Here is a 22,535-nt window from a genome sequence, read left to right on the forward strand (position 1 = left end):
ACCCACATGTTCACCAAATGCCTGCTATGAGCCAGGTACCATTCTAGGGGACGTGGCAATGGATAAGACAACAAGACTCCAGACCTAGTGAAACTTTCTTTCTAGTGAAGGGTCAGATCATCAACTAATACAGGACCTGATACAGATGGTAAGGGCTAGGAGGAAAATAGAGCAGGGCCAGACGATGAGCCCTGGGGGCTACCGTCTTAGAGAGACAGTTAGGGGAGGCCCCCCTGAGGAGGCAACATGGGAGCAAAAACCTGAAGGAAGGGAAAGTTTGCGCCGAATAAAAAACAGAGTACCTTCTATTTGAAAACAACTTTCCTCTTGCCAGTATAAAGAATTCTGGCAAATACTCTTTTTAAGCCCTCCAACCAATGGCCTGGGGGAAGGACTGGGATCAACTCATTGCTGGTGGGCTGTCACCAGCTCCCCAAGACCCACCCCTCTCACGTTTCATCGTGACTTCTCAAGGAAAAAGAAACTTCCTGCCAGCAGTAAATAAAAGGGCACTTTCTCCTCCGCACTGGGGACATCGCAGCAGCATCTACCTCTCTGCACAGAAACAAACCAGAGTCACCAGGGATGTAGAATGTGGATGGGCAAATTTCCCTTGGTCATTTGTTTTAGGAGAAGGAAATGATGGTGAGTTTGCATGGATTGGTGGGGCTGCCATCTACTTCAGGAAGCTTCAGAATACACTAAGATCCTTGTGCCCTAATGTCTCCCGTCTCTCAGGGCACCATCTCCCTGCTGCAGCCGCTGGCCGCCCGGTGGGGGGGTTCCCCCTTTGCCTGTATGCAGCTGTTTTTGGCTTGACCACAGGACTCTATCATGCCAGAGTTCATGTGGTTATCCAGAGCAGGGAAGAATTTCCCAGAATGCCTTGAGAAACCTGAGACACTGAATGGCTTTCAGGGCTTATTGATGTGGCCGGTGCAGGAAATAGCTGTACGTCAATAAATAGTTTTAGGCAGGAAACGAGGCTTAAATGGTAGCCTTAAAGTTTGGGGAAAGGCACTAGGGGTTGCTGGGAGGGAGCCTGCCAGTCAGATGAGAACCTGGAGCCAAATACCAGTCTTTGAAATGGCTGCCACCAATCTGAGGCCCCTTGCTGGTTCTGGATGCAAAAGGCTGAGGTTGAAGGCAGTGCTGGAGACCCAGGGGATGGCTGGTTTCAGCTGGCAAAAAAGAGCTCCTTGTTCCAGGGGAGAAGTTGGCAACCTACAACGTATGCGCCCAGAAGAGACACATAGGCTGGCTTTTGGTGGCCTCTGGGCTGGGCAAGTTCACAACCCACTTCCCCACCCTTGTAGTGAGAATCACCAGTAGCTGGCAGGTCACTCCAAGAGTTTCGATGTCCTAATCAAAAAAATCAAGGAAAAGGGTCACGATCTGCCAGTTTCTTTTTAAGTAACTGTTTTTCTGACTATAAAACTAAACGTTCTCAGAAAAGTGGGGAAATTCAGAAAATAATAAAATGTAAAAAATAAAGGTCATCCATAATTCCACTATTGAGAAACAACTACTGTTAACACTTTGGATATTTCTCATCTTTTTCCTTATATAAAAAATTTGTTTTTATTCATGGGCGAGATTATATAATATTTGCAAGTTTGCGTTTTCTTTTTTTTTAAATTTATTTATTTATTTATTTATTTTTGGCTGCATTGGGTCTTCGTTGCTGCGCTCGGGCTTTCTCTAGTTGCAGTGAGCGGGGGCTACTCTTCATTGTGGTATGCAGGCTTCTCATTGTGGTGGCTTCTCTTGTTGCGGAGCACGGGCTCTAGGTGCACGGGCTTCAGTAGTTGTGGCACGCGGGTTCAGTAGTTGTGGCTCATGGGCTCTAGAGCACAGACTCAGTAGTTGTGGAGCACAGGCTTAGTTGCTCCGTGGCATGTGGGATCTTCCCGGACCAGGGCACAAACCCATGTCCCCTGCATTGGCAGGCAGATTCTTAACCACTGCGCCATCAGGGAAGTCCCTGCTTTTGTTTTTTCACTTAGCATTACACAGCCATTTTCCCAAGCTGTTATAAACTTCTCATAAACGTAATTTTAATGGGTCCATGAATCATCATTTACTTAATCATTCCCCTATTGTTGGATGCTTAAGCTGTTGAATTTTTGTGTGTATTAAGCTTATTTTTCCTGTTATTTTAAATTATTTCCTTATGATAATTATCCAGAAGTGCAATTACTGGATCAAACAATAAGAACACTTGAAAGGCTTTTTTTTTTTTTTTTTTTTTGGCTGCATTGGGTCTTCTTTGCTGCGCACGGGCTTTCTCTAGTTGTGGCGAGCAGGGGCTACTCTTTGTTGCAGTGTGCAGGCTTCTCATTGCGGTGGCTTCTCTTGTTGCGGAGCACAGGCTCTAGGCTCACGGGCTTCAGTAGTTGTGACACATGGACCCAGTAGTTGTGGCTCGCGGGCTCTAGAACACAGGCTCAGTAGTTGTGGCACACGGGCTTAGTTGCTCCGCAGCATGTGGGATCTTCCCGGACCAGGGCTCCAACCCGTGTCCCCTGCATTGGCAGGCGGATTCTTAACCACTGCGCCGCCAGGGAAGTCCCCAAAGGCTTATTTTAAGATTTTTTTAGGAAAGTGATACGAGTTTACATGGCCCATATTATGAGAGTGCCTGTCTCACTTCATCTTTACCAGCAGTGACCATTACTGGTTTTTAAGCTTTGCTAACATAGAAGGTGGGAAAAAATATTTTCATTCATTTGATAGCTACTGAGATTTAATTTCTTTTTATATATTTGTCAGCAATTTATGTTTTCACATATGAATTATCTTTTAATGCCCTTTCCCGTTTTGTCCATGATTTAGGGATTTAGTACTTTTAATATCAATTTGAACAAGCTACTTAAATATTAAGACCATTACCTTTTGTCACATTTATTGCAGATATTTTTCCTGGTGTATCCATTGCCTTCTAAGTGTGTTTATAATATTTTGATTTTTGATGCATTCCTCTTGTTTTAATTTATAAGGCCCTTCTCCATCCAGAAATTTGATAAATACTTTAATTTTCTTCAAGTTCTTATGGTTTGTCCTTTTTTTTTTTTTTTTCTTTAACATTTACCTCTATTTCATCTGGAATTCATTTTAGGGGCCAGTGTGAAAGGAGACTCTAAATTATCCACTCCACCCCACACCCACCCCGACGTAGACAGCTGTTTCTGCATCATTGCTTGAGTGAATAATGCTTCCTTTGCTACTGATTTGTGGTTCTCTAGGGGCCATGTGATAAACCCTTATGGATGCCAAATTTGTTTCTAGGCTATCTGATCTAGCTATTCATTCTTATGGCAGTTCCACACCCTTTTAATTATTAAAGCTTTAGGATAGGTGAAAGTAATATAACTCTTTCCAATTTTGTTCTATTTTGTTTTTAGCTATTTCCCTATTATTCTTTCAAATTACTCTTAGGATGTTTTTTTTCAAGTCTCCATTTCCCCTTTCTCTCCAAAACATTCCCGTTGGAATATGGAGTACAAATTGGTGTTAAACTTGTGAATTATTTCAAGGAAAATTACCATCTTTTCAGTGCTGTCTACCCATTAAGGAATATTATGTGTTTCTTCACTTGTTTAAGACTTTCTCTTAAATTTCTCTGTTCAGTTTTGCAATTTTCTTCATAGAAATCGCACATTTCTTAATAATGTCATTTAAGAACTTTTATTGCTTACTAAATGAGTTTTTGTGCATTAAAATGTCTCACTGAAAAAAAAAAGAATAAAAAAATGTCTCACTGGTTAATTCTGTCATAAAAAAGCTATTGATTTTTGTATATTAAGTTTACATCTAAATACTATTAATTAGTTACTAAACTCTCTTGTTAATTCTGATCTTTATTAGAGAGTTCTCTTGGGTTTTTCACATATATAATCTTATCAAAGCATTTTACCTCTTTCCTTCCAAGGGTCATGGATGTTGCTGCTGTTTTTTAATCAGGCCTATTGATATTATGTTTATAGATGTACTGATACTATATCAGCCTTGCCTTTCTGGGATAAAATCTACTTGGTTATAATGTATCTATTTGTTAGTATTTCATTTAGGACTTTTGTGTCTACTCACATTAGAAAGATTAGCCCATAGACTTCCTTATTTGTAATTTACTATCATTATGAGATTTTGGTAATAAGGAATGGGAAAAGCTTATTTTTTCTGTGTTCTGGACCAGTTTACATAGCACAACAGATATCTAATTTTTTGAAAATGTGAATCAGCTTACCTACAAGAGTCATAAGTTTAGAGACCTCCTTATAATATGTAATTCAGAACTTTTCATTTTATGATTTTCTGTCTTTTCTGGCTTTTAATTTATTTTTTCAGTGAAGTTCGGTGATATTTATTTTCTAAAAAAGCACCTATTTCATCATTTTTTCCAAAATCATCATCATAGAGTGGTAAATAGTTCTTATTGTGCTTTTTTTTTTTTGGCTGTATGTGGGCCTCTCACTGTTGTGGCCTCTCCCGTTGCGGAGCACAGGCTCCGGACACGCAGGCTCAGCGGCCATGGCTCACGGGCCCAGCTGCTCCGAGGCATGTGGGATCTTCCCGGACTGGGGCACGAACCCATGTCCCCTGCATCGGCAGGCGGACTCTCAACCACTGCGCCACCAGGGAAGCCCCTTTATTGTGCTTTTTAATCTACTCCATATCTGTTTACATATATTGTTCATATTTCTTTTTTTCCTTTTTTTTTTAGTCATTGCAGTTTTTTATTGAAGTATAAAAAATTGATTTACAATGTTGTGTTAGTTTCAGGTGTACAACAAAGTGATTCAGTTATACATATATATTTTTTTTCAGATTCTTGTCCCTTATGGGTTATTATAAAATACTGAGTATAGTCCCCTGTGTTACACAGTAGGTCCTGTTGGTTATCTATTTTGTATATAGTAGTGTGTTTATGTTAATCCCAAACTCCTAATTTATCCCACCCTTCCTTTCCTTTTTGGTAACCATAAGTTTCTTATGTCTGTGGGTCTATTTCTATTTTGTATATAAGTTCATTTGTATCAAAATTTTTTTTTTTTTTAGATTCCACATATAAGCAATATCATATGATATTTGTCTTTCTCTGTCTGGCTTACTTCACTTCATATGATAATCTCTAGGTCCATCCATGTTGCTGCAATTGGCATTATTTCATTTTCTTATGGCTGAGTAATATTCCATTGTATAAATACACCACGTCTTCTTTATCCATTCATCTGTCGATGGACATTTAGGTTGCTTCCATATCTTGGCTATTGTAAATAGTGCTGCAATGAACATTGGGGTGCATATATCTAGTTTTCTCCAAATATATGCCAAGGAATGGGATTGCTGGATCATATGGTAGCTCTATTTTTAGTTTTTTAAGGAAACTCCATACTGTTCTCCACAGTGGATGTGCCAATTTACATTCCCACCAACAGTGTAGAAGGGTTCCTTTTTCTCCACACCCTCTCCAGCATTTATTATTTGTAGACTTTTTGATGATGGCCATTCTGATTGGTGTGAGGTGATACCTCATTGTAGTTTTAATTTGCATTTCTCTAATAATTAGCAATGTTGAGCATCATATTTCTAATTTATTTCTGTTTCTGCTTTCTTGTTTTTACATATACTTTCCTTTCTTTATTTTCTAATTAATTAATTTCTGTATTTTGTCCTTTCATATATTTCCTTAGTTATTGGTGGTTTTCTAAGTCTTTTGAGTTGAATATACAAATTAACACTGTTCAATAGAAGTATAACATGGCCCACATATGTACTTCTAAATTTAATATTGTATTGTACTATACCCAATATATTCAGAATTTCAACATATAATCAGTATTTCTAAAATATTAGACATTTTACATTCTTTTTTCCATACTATGTCTTTAAAAACTAGTGTCTATTTTACACAGACAGCACATCTCAGTTTTTTAGAGGCACGTTTCAAGCACTCAGTAGTCAGTTTAGAGGATATATTTGCTTCCTTTTTATTTTTTAATTTTTTAAATAAATTTATTTATTTTTGGCTGCGTTGTGTCTTCATTGCTGTGCGGGCTTTCTCTAGTTGTGGCGAGCAGGGGCTACTGTTAGTTGCAGTGCATGGGCTTCTCCTTGCCATGGCTTCTCTTGCTGGGGAGCATGGGCTCTAGGCACACAGGCTTCAGTAGTTGTGGTGTGTGGGCTCAGTAGTTGTGGCTCGCGGGCTCTAGAGCACAGGCTCAGTAGTTGTGGTGCACGGGCTTAGTTGCTCCACGGCATGTGGGATCTTCCCAGACCAAGGCTCGAACCCCTGTCCCCTGCATTGGCAGGCGGATTCTTAACCACTCTTCCACCAGGGAAGTCCCCTTGCTTCCTTTTTAAATAGCCAAAATAGTTAAGACTATAAATTTACCTTTCATTATAGCTTTGACCACATCACACAAGTTTTTACAGCTCTTTATTTCCTAAATCTATTATTGTATATTTGATTACATCTTCATTCCATCTTTCTTTAGGAGAATGCCTTTTAAACAAGTAATTGGCTATTTTTTAAATTGTTCTTAATTCTTAGTCCAAGTATGTAACCTATACAGTTTCTGTATTCTGACATATGTAGTAGAATCACAGCTTATAATGAGGTTTGTTTCAATTTTGCCTTATTCATTACACTATTTAAGTCATCTAAGTAATACATTTTTTGTTCATTTAATCAGCAAAAGAATACTAGTGATTTCATTTTCCAATACTATTTTTCTATCTTTTTCTTATGTTTTTTTTTTTTTTTTTTTTTTTTTTGTTTTTTTTTTTCTGTACGCGGGCCTCTCACTGCTGTGGCCTCTCCCGTTGCGGAGCACAGGCTCCGGACACACAGGCTCCGCAGCCATGGCTCACGGGCCCAGCCGCTCCGCGGCATGTGGGATCTTCCGGGATCGGGGCACGAACCCGTGTCCCCTGCATCGGCAGGCGGACTCTCAACCACTGCGCCACCAGGGAAGCCCTTTCTTTTTTTTTTTTTGGTTTGTTTTTTTGCTGTACGCGGGCCTCTCACTGCTGTGGCCTCTCCCGTTGCGGAGCACAGGCTCCGGACACACAGGCTCCGCGGCCATGGCTCGCGGGCCCAGCCGCTCCGCGGCATGTGGGATCTTCCAGGATAGGGGCACGAACCCGTGTCCCCTGCATCGGCAGGCGGACTCCCAACCACTGCGCCACCAGGGAAGCCCCCTTTCTTATGTTTTAATAGCTTTTGTTTTATGCAGTTTGAGGCTGTGCTATACAGTATATATGTTATTTATTATGGATTGTATTTTTTTTTTCTTTTTGCGGTATGCGGGCCTCTCACTGTTGTGGCCTCTCCCGTTGCGGAGCACAGGCTCCGGATGTGCAGGCCCAGCGGCCATGGCTCACGGGCCCAGCCGCTCCGCGGCATATGGGATCCTCCCAGACCGGGGCACGAACCCGTATCCCCTGCATCGGCAGGCGGACTCTTAACCACTGCGCCACCAGGGAGGCCCTGTATTTTTATCTATATAAATAATTTTTATTTTACTTAATGAATGTTATCTTGAGAACTACTTTGATTTTACTTATGTTTTACTTTTATTTTATATCTATTAATGGCTACTAGTGTTTTAATATTTTTAAAAGCACACTTTAATGTCTATTTCTCTATTTATCAAACTTAAGAAAGAAGCAATAACCTGCAAATCTTTATGGTCTAAATTATGAAATTTTGTGTGCTTACAAGTCTTCTCTCCTTCTCCCACCAGTATTCATCAGTCTTAAGTAATTTAACCTTGGATTATTAGGTTACTACTACTATGAAATTCTTATTCAGATTACATTTATTTATTAAATATCTTCTCTCTTGAGGATTATTTCTGGATTTTGACTCAATCTCATAACCAAAATTATAATTACTTATTTTGATTTAACTTCATAAATCTACCTGGTTTCAAGTTTTCACTTCTGGTCCTTCTATACCATGATTTTCTCAGAGTTGAGTAGTAAATTTTTTTTGGCTGGAGCATGCATTCAAGAAAGTTTTTGAGTTTTAAGTTTTTTTTTTTTTTTTTTTTTTTTTTTTATTTTTGGTACACGGGCCTCTCACTGTTGTGGCCTTTCCCGTCGCGGAGCACAGGCTCCGTACGCGCAGGCTCAGCAGCCATGGCTCACGGGCCCAGCCGCTCCGCGGCATGTGGGATCCTCCGAGACCGGGGCATGAACCCGCGTCCCCTGCATCGGCAGGTGGACTCTCAATCACTGCGCCACCAGGGAAGCCCTTAAGTTATTTTTAATGGTGCTTTAAGAAAGCATAAATTTATCATCTCAACCATTTTCTAAGTGTACAGTTTAGTCATGTTAATTATAGTCACATTGTTATGTAATCAATCTCCAAAACTTTTTCATCTTAGAAAACCAAAATTCTAATCCATTAAACAACTACTCATTGCCCTGTCTCCTCAGCCTCTGGCAACCATCATTCTACTTTCTGTTTCTATGAATCTGACTACTCTGGATACCTATATAAGTGGAATCATACAGTATGATGATGATTCTCTCGGTCCCTTTGTTCTGTGTATTCTGGTGTCCTTTTTGCAACTGGTTTATTTCACCTAGCATAATGTCCTTAGGGTTCACCCATGTTGCAGCATGTATCAGAATATTCTAAGATTTAATAATATTCCATTGTATGCATATACTACATTTTGTTCATCCATTCCTCCGTCAGTGGACACTTGAGTAGATTTCACCTCTTGGCTATTATGAATAGTGCTCCTTTGAACATGGGTGTGCAAATATCTCTTCAAGATCCTGCTTTCAGTTCTTTTGTATATATCCCCAGAAGTGGAACTATTGGATCATATTGATAATTTTATTTTTAATTTTTTGAGGAATCACTATACTATTTTCCATAGCAGCTGCACCATTTAATTCTTTTAAAGATAAGCATGTGAGTGGGATTTTTTAAAAATCTGCTTGTGTAAAATGTCTTTGTCTTGCTTTCACTCATAGCTAGGTGTGTTCTTTTCACCTCAAACATATGAAGATGTTGCCTCAGTGTCTCTGAATTTTAACATCAATTATAGAAGTATAAGGCCAACCATATTTTTATTCCTTTGTAAGAAACATAGGGGGCTTTTTTCCTTCAAAGCTGTTTTTAGAATTTTTCCTTTTCCTTGAAATTAATAAAAAGAAAATTCTCCTGCTAAGTATAAATAGTGGGGCTCTGGAACACTGTGAACCCTTTTTGCCTGAAGAGTCAGCTCTTTTTTTTGTTGTTCTGTTTTGTTTGTTTTCAACTTGAAGTTTCTCTCTCGGGTTCCTTTGTTCTGTGTATTCTGATGTCCTTTTGAAAACCTCTATAATTCATGTCCACTCTCTGTCTTCTCTATCCTTTTTCTTCTTTCTTTTTTTAATCCATGGCTTTGTCTTCAGCTGTCTAGTTGTTTTCCAAGTCTGTCTCATGTATCACTTTCTCTGCAGTATCCATTCTATCCTTTATTGCTTCCAATTCACATTTCATTTTGCTGTGGATTTCTGACTTCCTTTGGTTCTCCCCTATCCCCATTTCCAGTCTCATACTTCATCTCAACCTAAGGTTTTTTTAACTAATCACATGTCACGGAATCTATGTTGTTGTTCTTAACAGACAGACGATCCCACATGTTTGTAGTTGGGTTTTTTATTTTATTATCTTTGCTTTATTGTAGTTGACATTTTCAGAGTTATGCATTTCCATCAGATCTTCAAGATAATGCTCCCCTATTCTGCAGTGCAGGATTTTTCCACAGATGCCATAGCTCTCTGCTCCTCCCTGACCCTTGAATGAGAAAGGCTGGGTTTGGTTTTGGTGTTAGCTGTGCAGATCATCCTTACGAGTTGCTCAGTGTCTGCTGAGGTAATAGGAGAGTCTCCCCTCAGACCTGAAGCTGGTGGCTTCATGTGCACATCCCAAATTCAATATCCCATATTTAGCAGGCCTTCAGTCTTCTAGTGAGTTCTACTAGCCCAAAACAGAATCCTCTCTCAACGCCACTGATTATCAGGAGGAAACTGAGTCAAGCTGTAGTTCTTTGATCAGATGTAATCATTTTTAAAAAAATACTCCAGTCCCTGGTTTGCATTGCCCTGAGACTTTTCCTTCCCAGAGGGCTTTGCCTGAGAACACTGTACCTCTGAGGACTCAGGGGACCACCTCAACTCCTTCTGCCCTGAATCTGCAATGACTAGAATAAGAGCAGTACTGATGGGAGCTGCCGTAGTGCACAGGCACGGGGGCTTGTTAACAGTTACAGGCTCTTTGCCTACGAGCCAGCGGCAGACAGAGGGAGGGCTTCAGCTTGATCTCCCTCCCCATCTCACCCCTGTCTTATGGGTAGTGGGGCCAAGCGGCTTTGGACACCCAGAACTTCTCAACGACAGCATTTTAGTCAATGGTAAGGCGTCTGCAGTGAACTGTAATCTTCCTTCTCGGTGTTGTTGTGGGGCTTATGTCCGCTCTCATGGGTATTTTTATGGGAGATAGAGAAAGGGCGTCTCAGGCAGGGGCACCATTTTAACACCCGTGCTGGCACTTTATAAAGGTCTAGAGTTGTTCTCAACCATGGTTGTACATTGGAATCACCTGGGGAGCTTTCAAAATATACCAGTGGCTTGGCCTCACCCTGGCCAATGACACAAGCCTTTCTGGGTGGAGTCCAAGCATCAGTAGCTTCAGAGTTCCTCCAGGTGACTCCAGTGAGCAACCAGGTCTGAGAACGTTTAGCTCAGAGCAGAGAGCCATGGAAGGGCTTAGGTTCTCATTCAAGTTCTTGTACTGGTGACCCTGGTCAAGTCTTTTCAGCTCTTGTACCTCAGTTCCCCCATTCTAAAATGGGAATGGTAATGCCTGCCCCTGCTCTGACCACATAAAGATATAGTGGGATAAACAGAAGTTAATGAGGATAGAACTACCCAAAGTTTCATGACTTCAAGGCCCGCAGCACCCTCTGCAGGGTCTGGGCCAGCAGGAAAAGTAATTCATCCTCCTCCCGGGGCCACTGGGCCACCCCACGGTGGCCACCCCTTCTCACAATGATGGAAGCAGCACAGGAGAGTAAGCATAAATACTTAAGGCCTCTTAAGGACCAGGATCAGAACTGGCACCCTGTCAGTTCTGCCTCATCCTACTGGCCAAAGCAAGTCACAAGGTCAAACCCAAAGACCAGGGGAAAGGCGGAGGAAATTTCTGAACATAACCTAATCTACCACAGATTCTTATCTTTCAATCGCCAGAAAGTTCAGGTTTTTATTTCATTCTGTCTGGACCTTTGCAGTGGCCTCCTTTCTGGTCTCCACACCTATGCCATAGTAACCTTCAAAAGAGCACAGGTATGACGAAGGCATTTCAATGACCCCCCAAAACCTTCCCTACCAACCATCGCATGGAACCTGACTCCTTGGCTGGTTTCAGTTAGCCACAATGTAGCCCCAACCTCCTTTCCCAGCCCTGCCCCCATTTTCCTCTCTACCCACCTACAATGGGGACAGGTTGGCTAAGACCTCCCTGGTTCCCAAACTTCCATGCTACCTTCCTGGTGCCTCACCTGTGGTCATTGCTCCACCTGAAATTCCCCCGGGTTCTCAGGTCAGAATCCTAGCTCTTCCAAGGTGCCAATTTCCAGTTGAAAGGAATAACTCCTACCTCTGAGTTCTCCAAAGTCCCTTTACCTGGAACCCTCCAATGGCTTTTAGTTCATTCATAACTGAATGAACTAAAATGAATGAACATGTCTTATCTTACCTCCTAGAGCAGTGCCTGGCACACAGTGGGGCAATGGTATTTTTAAGGAGGATGAATGAATGAGTGAACAAATGCCTCTAGTTTTCCTTCTATGCTCTGGACCACTTGCTGGCAGGGGTTGTAGCTGTGTCTCTAGCCCAGTGCTGGGGCCAAGATGGGCCTCAGATGCCCATTGCTGGGTGTGTGGTTACCCTCACTGCTGTGGGGGCATGATTTGGAGGTTAGCAAAGGAGATAGTTTAGCCCCAGGGAGTTGAATGGAGGAGGTGATGACTGGGAAAGGTGTCATCTCCCCCTTTATCTCATTCCCTCCACCTCAGTATCTGGGTCAGTGAGACAAGGCTGTAGCGCCCCCCAATCTGGGGACACTGAAGAAGAGGTGCTATGGCTAAAGGTCAAGGTGGTCTTTCTGCCCACAAGTGAGTCTTCAGCATTCATGCTCCAGCCACGGGTCACCCATAACCCTTCTCAGGGAAATCATGGGGTTTACCAGTTGCCCAGGCCTAGCCCTTAGCCAGTAGGCACCGCGGCAGACCAGGGTGGTGCCCGGGCCCCTCCCAGCTCCTGTGCAGCTGACGTGGTCTCTTGTGCCTCCGCAGAAGGACTTCACAGTGCGGGAGGAGCTGCAGCAGCAGGACGTGGAGCGCTGGCTGGGCTTCATCACCTTCCTGTGCGAGGTCTTCGGCACCATGCGCAGCAGCACGGGCGAGCCCTTCCGCGTGCTTGTCTGCCCCATCTACACCTGCCTCAGGGAGGTAAGTCTCCGCCGGCCCTGCCCGAGAGCGTGGGCGCTGCCCTGTCTGCTAACGACGCGCTTCTCCATCTCTGATGCACCAGGAAAGCTACAAGGCTTGTACCACTTAAAGTGATCAATCATTTGGTTAAGAGAAACGGAACTCCCCAGTGCTTTTGTTTACTCTACGCAGGTTTTTATTTATTGAGTTTACATAAAAGGAAATAATCCCCCAAAGGAAAGTATTATGAACTCAGACTGCAGTCATTCATACTCTAGAACACTGCCTACAGGAGGGAGATCTACAGAAAATATTGAGTGACTAGATCTTTGGACTGGATTGGTTTACCATTGAATTATTTATTCTAAAAAATATTTGCTTCGGGCTTCCCTGGTGGCGCAGTGGCTGAGAGTCCGCCTGCCGATGCAGGGGACGTGGGTTCGTGCCCCGGTCTGGGAAGATCCCACATGCCGCGAAGCAGCTGGGCCCGTGAGCCATGGCTGCTGAGCGTGCGCATCCGGAGCCTGTGCTCCGCAACGGGAGAGGCCTGCGTAACGCAATATATATATATATATATTTGCTTCTAAATTTCCTCTGATAAAGAAATAAATAAGGATAGTAAAGAAACTTTTAAGAAGCAAGAAGTCAGTGGGATGATTGCCCTACCAGGTATCATAACCCACTTTGGAGGGTCACCCTTGGCAGCTCTCAAGGGGTAGAATTGAAGGGCAAATATGGAAGCTATTGGTGTGTCCAGTGAGAGGCTGGTGGCTCAAAACACAGTCCTGAGAGTGAGGAGGGGCAGGGCCAGTTGCATTCCAGTTATATCTTTGAGTTAGAACCAACAGGACTTGCTGACATGAGATACAGAGAAGGGAAGAAGTGACATAGGGTCCTCATCTACCACCCTGTTGGCACCATTTCCTGGGATGGGGAAGCTGGAAGAGAAACAAGTAGAGTGTGGATGAAAACCGAGAGTTTGGGTGGCCTGTTGGCCATCCCTGGGGACACAGGCTTCAGCGTTGTGTGAAGTGTCGACCTGTACCTGGTGCTGGGGACTGGATGGGGTCACCCAGGGGTGGAGGAGGGTGGTGAGATGGAGGAGGAGAAGTGGACAAGGAGTGGCCGGGAGGCTGGAAACAAGCCAGGAGGGCACAATCATCACAGCCCTTGTCCAGCTGGGCCAGCCCACACCTCACAGGTGTTGGTCCCCTCCCACCCTCAGCAGCTGGTCCCAAGATGCTGATCCCAAAAGGAACAGCCTCTGGGGAATCAGTGGGACCAGGACAGAGAAGAGGCCCAGGTTTGGCAACAAGGAGGGGCCCCACGGTGTCAGTGGAGTGAGAACAGAAGCTATGTTTGCCTCGTTGGGGAGCCAGTGGAGATGAGGGCATGAGTGTGGACACCTTTTTGGAGAAGTGCTTCTGTGAAAGGCCGCAGGGAAAGAGAACTTGTCAGCTAAAGGGGAGGTATGCGGTCAAGAGACACTTTTGTGTTTCTGAAAGAAAGATAATAGAGCAGTTTAAGAGAAAGGAGGAGGTATCTGTAAATGTTTTTGAAGCATCCATTTATAGGAAAATAGCACATTCATTCCAGACTGCGTGGATCTGCATGAAAGCAGAGCACGCAGGCCTCTCCTGGGTGCCTTGTGGCCCTGTAAACCTCTACCACTTCACGTAGCCAGAGATGTTTCTTGACAAATGTACCTGAATTCAGACTGGTTTCTCAGATTCAGACAATGACCTCTTCCAACTTGAATTCACTCTCAAAGTGTCCTCAGCTCAGACTGAAGTACCAAGATAGGCCATGGCTATGCTTTTTGCATCCCTTTGGGATGCTTTGAAGGTAGCCCTCTTGGAGGCAGGGGGCTGGCCCGGATGGCCTCTTGGAGTCCTCTCATCCTTGCCTGAGCTGCCCTGCACCCCTGACCACCCACCTCAAGGCAGGGAGCAGCACTGTTCTAGGGCAGTGACCTGGATTGCCCCAACATGTTCCCTCTGCGTGATCTGGGCACCTCCTGGTGTTGCCGTCACCTGCTCCCCCAAGCAGGAAGCAGGGCTACAGCCGAGCCCTGGCCCTGGCTGCTGGGAGACTTCTGACAACACCTGAGGTAGCGCGAACCTTCCGGTGTGAGATCCGGCCAGTGCCGGGAGGTCTGCACAGACCAGAACTAAGGAGCCTCCCCTGACGCACGCTTGTTTGTTGCTTTAAACTCACACGGACCCTGCCAGGCCCATGGTAAACTTGAAGGGTAGATAAATGATCCATGGTTTTTACCATTTTGTAAAAGAGGAAACCACCGCCCCGCGTTCCAGACTATCTGCTTGAGGCCACACGGGGAGACCCCTGAATTCTTAGAGTCAGCTGCTTCCTCCTGTACCTTAGGACACATACACGCATACCCAGGCCTGACCCACGACCCAAAGCGGGTTGAGCCAGCTCTAGGATGTTTCTAGAAGCCAAAATCACTGCCGCTGCCTTTCTCTATGCTGGACGAGTTTAGGCTCTTCCCCCGGGGCCATGCAGATGGCTGACCCCAAATGTACAGGGCCCACCCTGCCCTGAGGTCATCCCAGCTCCCTGAACCATCCCCAGGCCAGCATCTCTGGCTGCCCACTAGACACATCCCAAATCAAGCCTCGAGCCTTCCAACAGGATGTGCCAGCGGTGCTCCAAACGCTCCTGCTCACTCCCTGTCCTCACGTGGCCCAGACACAGCCTTCCTGCCCCGCTGTGGCCAGACAGCAGCCCCAGGACTCCCCAACTGCCCTTTCTCAGTGTCATGGGACACCCACTCCATCCTCTGCTTCGGCACCACCCCCTAAGGCTTACCTGCTCCCCTTTCCTTGATGCCCCCGAGTCAAACACAAACCCATGGGCCATCTTGGTGCGAAGAGTCTCGTTTGGAACAAACCTACGGGAAAGATACAAAATCCTCAGCCTCGGGGTCTTCATGCTCACGGAGGCCACCTTCACTGGATGAGGGGCTTACCCAGATTGAGCGTGTGCTTAGCCCCTGAGCCCCTTCAGGCTGGAGGACAGCCAGCCCTCTGAGAGATGCCCTGCCCTAGAGCGAGGCCCCTGGGCATTTCCTTCCACACTCTGACCTAGTTGAATTAACCCTCTCTGTCACTCAAGCTTGAAATCCTGGACTCCATCCTTGGAGTCTCTCTCTTCCTGGCCCTAAAACACCTCCTTCCAGGCCCAGCTCGAGCCACCTCTTCTGGAACCTCCCCTGTCCCCACCCCCAGCCGAGTGTACGAGGAGCTCCATCCTGAGCGAGGCAGTGACTCCATCCTTATAGCTCCAATCCTTTTTACATCACCTTAGAGGATTTTTTAGTATTGATAACAGTACAGTGGAAGGCGTTGTCCAAAGCACTTAATGCATTCTCTTGTCTTTTAACTTGGGCAACACCCTGAAGATTATCATCCCCACTTTCCAGAGAACAGAGACATCAGGCAGCTTGCTCACGGCCACACAGTTAGCGGGCAACAGAGTCAATATCGGAATCCAGACGTGACTGCCCGAGTCCCTGCTCCTAAACACCCTGCTTCACTGCCTTACAAGCAGAGCGGGAGCTGCTCTTATTCTATTCTCGTCCATACCCAGCGCCTACTCTGTGATGGAAGCCAAATAGATCTTTGTGGGATTGATCCTGTTTTTGCCATAAATAGCATGTGCCAATCAGAGATCCCTCTTCGAGGGATAGAGAAGAATAATTTTCAACAAGCTCTTTAATTGTTTAAGAGCAAATAGTTTCTGCCAATATGGTTTTCCAAGTGAGTGAGGAGTATTACTGGTGATCAGAAGCTGCATAGTCTCCTTGCCCTACTGTTTACAGCTCATATTTGCCTCATGAGCTCTTTTTAATTTTTTTTTAATGTTTTCAAATGTTTATTGTGGTAAGAACACTTAACATGAGATCTACTCTCATAACAGCTTTTTAAGTATACAGTACAGTATCGTTATCTGTAGGCACAACGTAGTACAGCAGATCTCTAGAATGTATTCATCTGGCATAACTGAAATTTTATACCTGGTGATTAGCAGCCCCCCACTTCCTCCTCCCCCCAGCCTCGGGCAACTCCTATCCTATTCTTCGTTTCTATGAATTTGACTATTTTAGATCCCTCATATAAATGGAAACATGCAGCATTTGTCCTTCTGTGACTGCTTATTTCACTTGGCATAATGTCTTCCAGATTCAACCATGTTGTCCCATATTGTGAATTTCCTTCTTTTTTAAGGCTGAATAGTATTCCATTGTGTATAGATCACATTTTAAAATCTATTCACCTCTCGATGGACATTTAGATTATTTCCACATCTTGGCTGCTGTGAATAGTGTTGTAATGAACATGGAAGTGCTAATATCTCTTCCAGATCTTGATTTCAGTACTTTTAGAGAAATACCCAGGAGTGGGATTGCTGGATGATATACTGTAGAAGTTCTATTTTTAATTTTTTGAGGAACCTTCCTACTGTTTTCCATTGAAGCTGTACCATTTTGTATTCCCATCAACAATGTACAAGAGTTCTAATTTCTCAACACTTTTTAATCTTTTGTAGTTATGTGTGTATATATATATATATATATATATATATATATATATATATATATATATGTATATGTATATAAAACAGCCTTCCTAACAGGTGTGGGGTGGTTTTGATTTGCATTTCCTTGATGATTAGTGACCTTGAGCATCTTTTCATATGCCTGTTGGCCATTTCTATGTCTTCTTTGGAAAAATGTTTATTCAAATCCTTAGCCCATTTTTAAAAACCTGGTTATTAGTTTCTTTTGCTTTGGGGTTGTAAGAGTTCCTTAAATTTTTTTGAAAATTAACCCCTTATCAGATATACGGTTTACAAATATTTTCCCCCTTTCTGTAGGATGCCTTTTCACTCTGTTGTTAACTCTGCTGTACAGAAGCCTTGTAGTTTGATGTAGTCCCACTTGTCTGTTTTTGCTTTTGTGCTTTTGGTGTCATATCCATGAAATCACTGCCAAGACCAATGTCATGAGACTTTTCCCTTATGTTTTCTTCAAGGAGTTATAGTTTCAGGAGTTATGTTTACAAGTCTTTAATCCATTTTTTAGTTTTTGTGTAAGGTATTAGCTAAGAGTCCAGTTTCATTCTTTGGCATGTGAATATCCAGTTTTTCTAACACCATTTGTTGAAGAGACCATGCTTTCCCCATTGTGCTTTCCTGGCACCTTTGTTTCTATCCACTCCCTCTCAGTTGACCATACATGCATGGATTTATTTCTGGGCTCTCAATTCTGTACCATTAGTCTGTATGTTTGTTTTAATTACTGTAGCTTTGTAATATATTTTCTTTTTTTATATAAATTTATTTATTTTTGGCTGCATTGGGTCTTCATTGCTGCATGCAGGCTTTCTCTAGTTGCAACAAGCAGGGGCTACTCTTTGTTGTGGTGTGGTGGCTTCTCTTGTTGCGGAGCACAGGCTCTAGGCATGTGGGCTTCAGTAATTGTGGCTCACGGGCTCTAGAGCGCAGGCTCAGTAGTTATGGCACACAGGCTTAGTTGCTCTGCGGCATGTGGGATCTTCCCCGATCAGGGATTGAACCCGTGTCCCCTGCATTGGCAGGCAGATTCTTAACCACTGCGCCACTAGGGAAGTCCCTGTAATATATTTTCAAATCAGGCTGTATGATGCCCCCTGGTTTGTTGTTTTTCAAATTGTTTCAAGATTGCTTTGGCTATTTGGAGTCTTTCATGGTTCCATATGAGTTTTAGATTTTTTTTTTTCTATTTCTGTGAGAAATAACACTGGAATTTTGATTAGAGATTGCATTGAATCTGTAGGTCACTTTGAGTATTATTGACATTTTAAATATTTTAGTCTTCTAATCCAAGATTGGGAACAAGACAAAGAATGCCCAGTCTCATCACTCTTATTCAACATAGTACTGGAAGTCACAGCCAGAGCAATTAGGCAAGAAAAACAAATAAAAGGATATCCAAATCAGGAAGGAAGAAGTGAAATTGTCTGTTTGCAGATGACAGGATCTTGTATATAGAAAACTCTAAAGACTCCACACACAAAAAAACTGTTAGGACTAAAAAATGAATTCAGTAAATTTGCAGGATAAAAATCAACATACAAAAGAATCAATTGCATTTCTATATGCTAATAACAAACTATCCAAAAAAGGAAATTAGGAAAATGATCTCATTTACAATAGCATCAGAAAGAATGAAATACTTAGGCATAAACTTACCTAAGCAAGTGAAAGACTTGTATGTTGAAAACTACAAAATACTGGTGCAAGAAATTAAAGACACAAACAAATGCTAAGACGTCCCTCAAGCTGTTTTTAATAGCATTCTAAGGACCCCTTCATCCTGCTAAGGTCCTCAGCCAAACTGTGACTGCAAGGGTTCCACACACAGGAGGGCTGTAATCAGTGTCTGTGGCCTGAGCTAAGGGTTTTATCATCTCCCGTCTCACCTGGAACTGAGCTGGCAGGTTTGGGGTCTGGCTCACCCAGTGCCATCCCTCATCCCCTTTTTCCTGACCCTACAAGGCTCTCTGCCACCTCTGTAACCCAGTGGTGATGTTGCTAGACTCCTCCAGGTTATCAGTGAATGGTTCTCTCTGGGCGTTTCTATCCACTCCCTCTCATCCTTCCTCCTTCCCCCAAACATCCCACCTTTCCTCTCTGCATTCCCATCCTCCTGCCCTCTTCTGAGTCCGGCAGCCATAGCCAGAGGTCAGAGTGGAGGAAGGGAGGAAGGGAGGAGGTGCCTCTGTCAGGAATCTCTCCTCCCTCAGCACCCCTCTGTGACCCCCACCAACCTCTCCCTCTTGTTGGCTCCCTTGCTCTCCTTCCCCCAGGCAACAGAAACCCCATCTGCCCCTCCCTGCCCTTCCTCTGAGGGGTGTCTCTGAGCCACAATCCCCCCAGGGATGCAACTGGCCGGGCTCCTGGAGGAGGCTGGCAGGCCCGCAGGCTGTGGAGGAGAACACAGAGGGCAACGAGTCAGGCTTCTCCGGAAATGAAATTGCTCCATGCAACAATGAGAGAGCCACTTTTTTAACTTTTTGCGTGAGCGTGCATTCAATTGCTCACATTGTTTTGGCTCCAGGGAGAAATCTGACCTCGGAAAGGCTGAGATGAAGTGGGTGTGGGTGGAGATCCTCCACTCTTTCACAGGGCTGAGAGTCAAGCAGAACACTCCTCAGAGGTAACTTCCAGTGGGACCATTCCTCCCTTCCCAAGAGCAGAAGATGGGGCTGTGTCTAGCCACCCAGCTGAGGCCAAGGCAGGGCCCCCTGGGGCTGGAAGAGACCAAGGTCGGCTGTGCCCAGGGTGGTGATGGACCCTAACGGGAAACAGAGACTCAAAATTATCCTCCATGCAGCCCAGGACTCTCAGTTGCATCCCTGGCAGGGGTGGGGAGTGCCTGCCCCCTCTAATCTTTGGGAAGTTTTTACAAAATCACAAATTCTCAGACCAATTAAATCAAACTTTCTGGGGATGGGTTTTGAGGAGGCACGGGAGTGGGGGGGAGATTTAAGCTTCCCATATAACTACAATGTGCAGCCAAGGTGAAGAAACACGAGTAGCCGCATCCTAGGTGCATTTCGTGAGACTGATGGACAAAGGGCACGTGGAAAGGTACCACCGGAAGAGCCAGAGAGACCAGAGTTTGAATCCCAGCTCTGCCACTTACTAGCTGTGGGGCTTTAACCTAATTCTTCATCTTTCTGAACCTGAATATTTTCTCTTTGCGTGGGAATAATTCATTCTGCGGGTTTGTTTTAAGGCTTAAAATAAGTGAGATGTTCACATGAAGCAAGTAGTGTGTGACAGCCCCTTGGTGAGCTGACATGTGAATTGCTATCGAAAGCAAACCGTATTCCAGGCATTACTCAAGAGAAGTATCACATCACAGGAGCCCCAGAAAGGAAGATCCATTCTCCTAACTGGGCACCAAGGGCCCCCACGATCGCAGCCCCTTTTCCTGGAGAACCTCTCCTGAGTCCTACAGCTGCAGCCACCCTGTTGCTGTTGTGTCTCCACAGAAGGTCCCTAACTTTCCTCCTGCCTTGAGCGTGATCTTCCTCCTCCTTCTGCCTGACTCTAGCCCACCTTCAAGACCAGGTTCACTTCCCACCGCGTCCCCACCCCACCCCAATTTACTCTTCCTGCAGCATTCTGCAGACCTCGCATCTACACCGGCCTGCCAACACCCGCTCTCTGGACATGGGCTTTACCAGTGGTTAGATGAATGCCTGGTGACTTCTTCTTGATTGCTTTAAAATCATTTCCACCTTCCACTGGTACCTGAGGATAGGCTGCATCTCATCTATCATGTAACCCTGACTGCATTTTGTTCAGGACTCTGTGTCCATTCAGTAAGCAGTGATTTGGTTTGAGGCAAAGCTAGTTTTTTTTACTGAACTGCAAAGTTTCCTGATTGTACTAGAAGGAAGGAGTACAAGTTGTGATCCTCTCCGAAAAGGCTTACAATCCACTTGGCTACCACATCCCCAGAAATCAAGCAGCTGTGAACATTTATGATGGGTTGTACAAATATAGAGGTGGAGGGAGTTTAGGAGTGTGGGCAGCTGCTGGGGGCAAAGAGGAAGGGGGACTACAGCTTAAGGGGAAGTGGGCTTCAGACAGGTATTGGCAGGGAAGGAGAAAGGCCCCCAGGAAGAAAACTCTGAGCAGAGGGCTGGTAGCCAGAATGAAGCACGGCTCATCTGTGTGGTGTGGTAAAGAGACGGCCTGATGGGTGGGTCATGGGCTGGCACTGGCTCCCAGCAGAGGCATTCTGGTGGACACAAGGTGATACTGAGAACCTCTCTCTGAGAGTGTTTTAAGCTGGAGAGCAACACCATGGAAAGCATAAAGGAGCGTTTGTTTATTCATTCAACAAACACTGAGAAAAATGCTATTTCTTTACTGAGTTGAAAAGTCTCCCAGACACTTTTCCTGCTAGAAATGTGCTGAGACAAAGTCAAATAAATCTGGGGCACTCCCTGGCCAGAGAGGCCCACAGATAACTCAGTGCATGGTGGAAAGTACAGTGCTCAAAATAAGGTGAGAGTGGGAAGCGGGAATGTGGGTGCCCAGAAGGCAGCTGAGACAAGATCTGCCTGGCAAGGGCATCTTAGCCGAGAACCCTCTGACTAGAACCTTCAATCAAGCAGGCTAAGAAGCAGGAAGGGAAGGGCTGGAACGAAGCTTGAAAATTCAGGAGAACCTTCCTACATGAACAGTTTATTTCAGCCCTAGTCTTAGGCACAGACCCCGTTTGGAATGTTCCTCTGAGATTGCAGCCTTCCCAGGGCAGGTACACAGCCCCTGGGCGCTGGTTTAGCCGCAGAGTTCCTGCAGGTCCAGCAGCTGCTGCTATGAATACCCAGCTTAAGCAACCATTCCTGTAACCTCTGCAGAAATAACTCCCCACAGTTTTTTGTCCCCTCCAGAGCTGCCGTCCCCCTCTTCCACTCGGCAGCCAAGTCACTCTCTGGTGTGATGCCGCTGACCTACTCAGACAACCCCCCAAAACACACACACACACACACACACACACACACACACACACACACACGAGCACCCTGATGTGTCCCCACCTGAGGCGAGGCCTCCTCAAGATAAAATTCAGGTCTCACCCCACCCCCACTCCCCCGACCCTCCCCCAGCCCCCCCTTTAACTGTCCTACTTCCTTAGCCAGACTCTGCAAACTGAAATGTGAAATTTGAAGCCAGTGTTCTCCTTAGCAACCATGGTAACACAGGATCTGATAGAGAGCCTGGAGTTATAAAAATACCAGCTTCCACCAGACACTGGTTTCCAAAGGGAAACCAGTCTCCACGCCAGAACCGTTTTTAAACAGTCTTAAAACTCAAGAGATTTCCAAACGCATCTCAACATGGCTCAGGAGGACATCTCTTCAATTCCGTTTTGGAAGGTGGTTCAGTTGCAAGCTTTCAGTATTTTCTATAAAATTTAGAGACGCAGAAAAGATGTGGCTCTCTGAGAATTCG

General features: G+C 44.6%; 1 protein-coding gene across 8 annotated transcripts in view; it reads left to right on the top strand.

Annotated features, from left to right (window-relative positions):
- The window catches only part of CTIF (cap binding complex dependent translation initiation factor), a 311,698-nt gene that overhangs the window by 261,235 nt on the left and 27,928 nt on the right, over window positions 1-22,535 (top strand). For all 8 annotated transcript variants that reach the window (XM_060118402.1, XM_060118403.1, XM_060118401.1 and 5 more), the window contains one exon: window positions 12,363-12,518. In XM_060118402.1, the coding sequence (XP_059974385.1) occupies window positions 12,363-12,518 (156 nt within the window). The remainder of the gene's footprint in view (window positions 1-12,362; window positions 12,519-22,535) is intronic.

This window comes from Mesoplodon densirostris, chromosome 15 (assembly GCF_025265405.1).
Source record: "Mesoplodon densirostris isolate mMesDen1 chromosome 15, mMesDen1 primary haplotype, whole genome shotgun sequence".
NCBI lineage: Eukaryota > Metazoa > Chordata > Mammalia > Artiodactyla > Ziphiidae > Mesoplodon > Mesoplodon densirostris.